This window comes from Zeus faber, assembly GCF_960531495.2.
Source record: "Zeus faber genome assembly, chromosome: 10".
NCBI lineage: Eukaryota > Metazoa > Chordata > Actinopteri > Zeiformes > Zeidae > Zeus > Zeus faber.
The window spans coordinates 1,710,956-1,713,072 of NC_137199.1; the positions used below are offsets into that span (position 1 = coordinate 1,710,956).

General features: G+C 43.9%; 1 protein-coding gene across 1 annotated transcript in view; it reads left to right on the top strand.

Annotated features, from left to right (window-relative positions):
• nkx1.2lb (NK1 transcription factor related 2-like,b) overlaps positions 1–1,457 on the top strand; it is a gene marked incomplete at both ends in the record, with an annotated part of 5,679 nt that extends 4,222 nt beyond the window's left edge. Inside the window, 2 exon segments of the mRNA XM_080007674.1 lie at positions 714–1,227; positions 1,229–1,457. Coding sequence (XP_079863800.1) covers positions 714–1,227; positions 1,229–1,457 — 743 coding nt within the window.
• Between the last annotated feature and the right edge of the window lie 660 nt (positions 1,458–2,117).

Consider the following 2,117-nt stretch of genomic DNA (forward strand, 5'->3'; position numbering starts at 1 on the left):
TCCTAATATGTAAAATGCTCAATAAATATATATAAAAATTTCAAAGTAAAAATTTAATTTTGTGTACGATAAAATAACACTTTCCTAAACTCTGGGGAGAAATTCAGGAAATCCTGTGTGGGTTTTCTTTAAGTAATTTAACAGACCTTCTTATTTCATTATATTAAATATAGTGATTTAAATAAAATTATACCATTTTATGTATATATAATATATATATATTTAATATAAATTTAATTTAGTGTGCAATGACGCATGTGTATGACATCGTGGCAGGGCGATTTATTGAGAATTGCATTTTCGTTTACTTGTTCGTTAACTTGATAGTTACTATGCAAAAGAATTAAGTGTATGTGGCCCCTTCATAGAGGTTTGGTTTGGATGCTGATCTTAGTCATTCCAGTAACAGTGACCAACCTACCCTGGAGTACCACATAAACTGTACAGTAATAATATATACAATAATATATGTGTGTGCATATATATATAATAATTTATAAATATATATAATTATATTGTATTGTTGCTAGTCTCGAAAGACTCAAAGTGTCATCTAAGAGTCGAAAATAACTTGGCACATGAATGAGGCTTAAATGTGCATATGGTTAAAGATGTATTTCTTTTACTACTACTGAAAATAATCAGTCAAAGTGAAATGAAATCACCCTCAACACCCTATATGAAACCTGTGTTGTGTCTGTAATGTTTTCCAGAGGAAGCTTATGTGTACAGAGGACCGGATGAGAACCATTTCCATCGAACTGGTACCCCAGACTCTGAGGCTCCGGACGAGCATTACAGCAGTGAGGAGAGCAGCTCAGCTATGCCCAGTGGCGGAGAGGGAGAACCGCACCAATACCTGGACTCAGGCAGGGACACCAAAAGCCCCGCGGGGTGTCCGGGCTCAGGCCAAATGAACGGCGTCCAGGGCAATGGGCCGCTGGGCCAGCAGGGGAAACCCAAGAGGAAACGTTCCGGTTCTGACTCCAAGTCCGGCAAGCCCCGCAGAGCACGGACTGCCTTCACATACGAGCAGCTGGTGGCCTTGGAAAACAAGTTCAAGTCCACCCGCTACCTGTCCGTGTGTGAGAGGCTCAACCTGGCGCTGTCGCTCTCACTCACAGAGACCCAGGTCAAAATCTGGTTCCAGAACCGCCGGACCAAGTGGAAGAAACAGAACCCTGGGGCAGACACCAGCGCCCCAACAGGGGGGGGCGGAGGAGGGGGGGGGCGGGGGAGGAGGAGGCCTGGGTGGCCTGAGCCCTCTGAGTCCTTCCCCTCCGATGAGCGGACACCTGTCAATGCATGCAGCGGGGTACGGGGGCCACCACCACGGGCCGACAGGAGGCCTGGTGCAGCTACCCTTCCTGACACCGAGCCACACTGCTGTCCTGTCGCCCTTCATGCTGGGCTCCCAGACGTATGGAGCTCCAGCATTTTACACCACACACATGTGAGAGACGTGCACTAAGACGGATTGAACGGAAAAATCGCCACATGAACCGTATATGAAGGCAGTGCCCGCTGTTGTCATTCTAGACCACTTTCCTTTTGCTGGGTTCTTAAACATACACACTGACCACCTTGCGTCACTGCATTCTACACAGTGAGCTCAGACAAACAAAGCTCACTTACGCATTGACATTGTTACCACAAAAGACAAATTTGTATCAAGGGTGACTACAAAATGTGCTTTTTTTGTTTTATAAATAAGGGTACATTCTGCAGTTGACTGAAGGCTGAAAGGCTGTACACCTGTACGGCTGCTCTAAGAATGGCCTGAAAAAAGGAAAGTGACTACAAGTTTTATACCTACATCCTAACGTTGTCTCCCGACATAGGCGGGGGGTGGGTGGGGGGTAGGGGTTGGGTGGTCAAAGATTGTACAGAAAAACACAGTTGACATAAATCACTGTTCTAGCTTGGAATTGGAATGCTATTTAAAACTAAATAATAGAGGTGTTTGATGGTTTTATTGTTTCTAAAAAGACTATCTATATTGATTGTGCATTTATAATTTATGGAATGGCTAGAACTAATGTAAGAACCATGAAACGGCAAGTGTGACCACGTTCATTTGGACCACTTGTTAATTATGTAATTTGTTCATATAGATT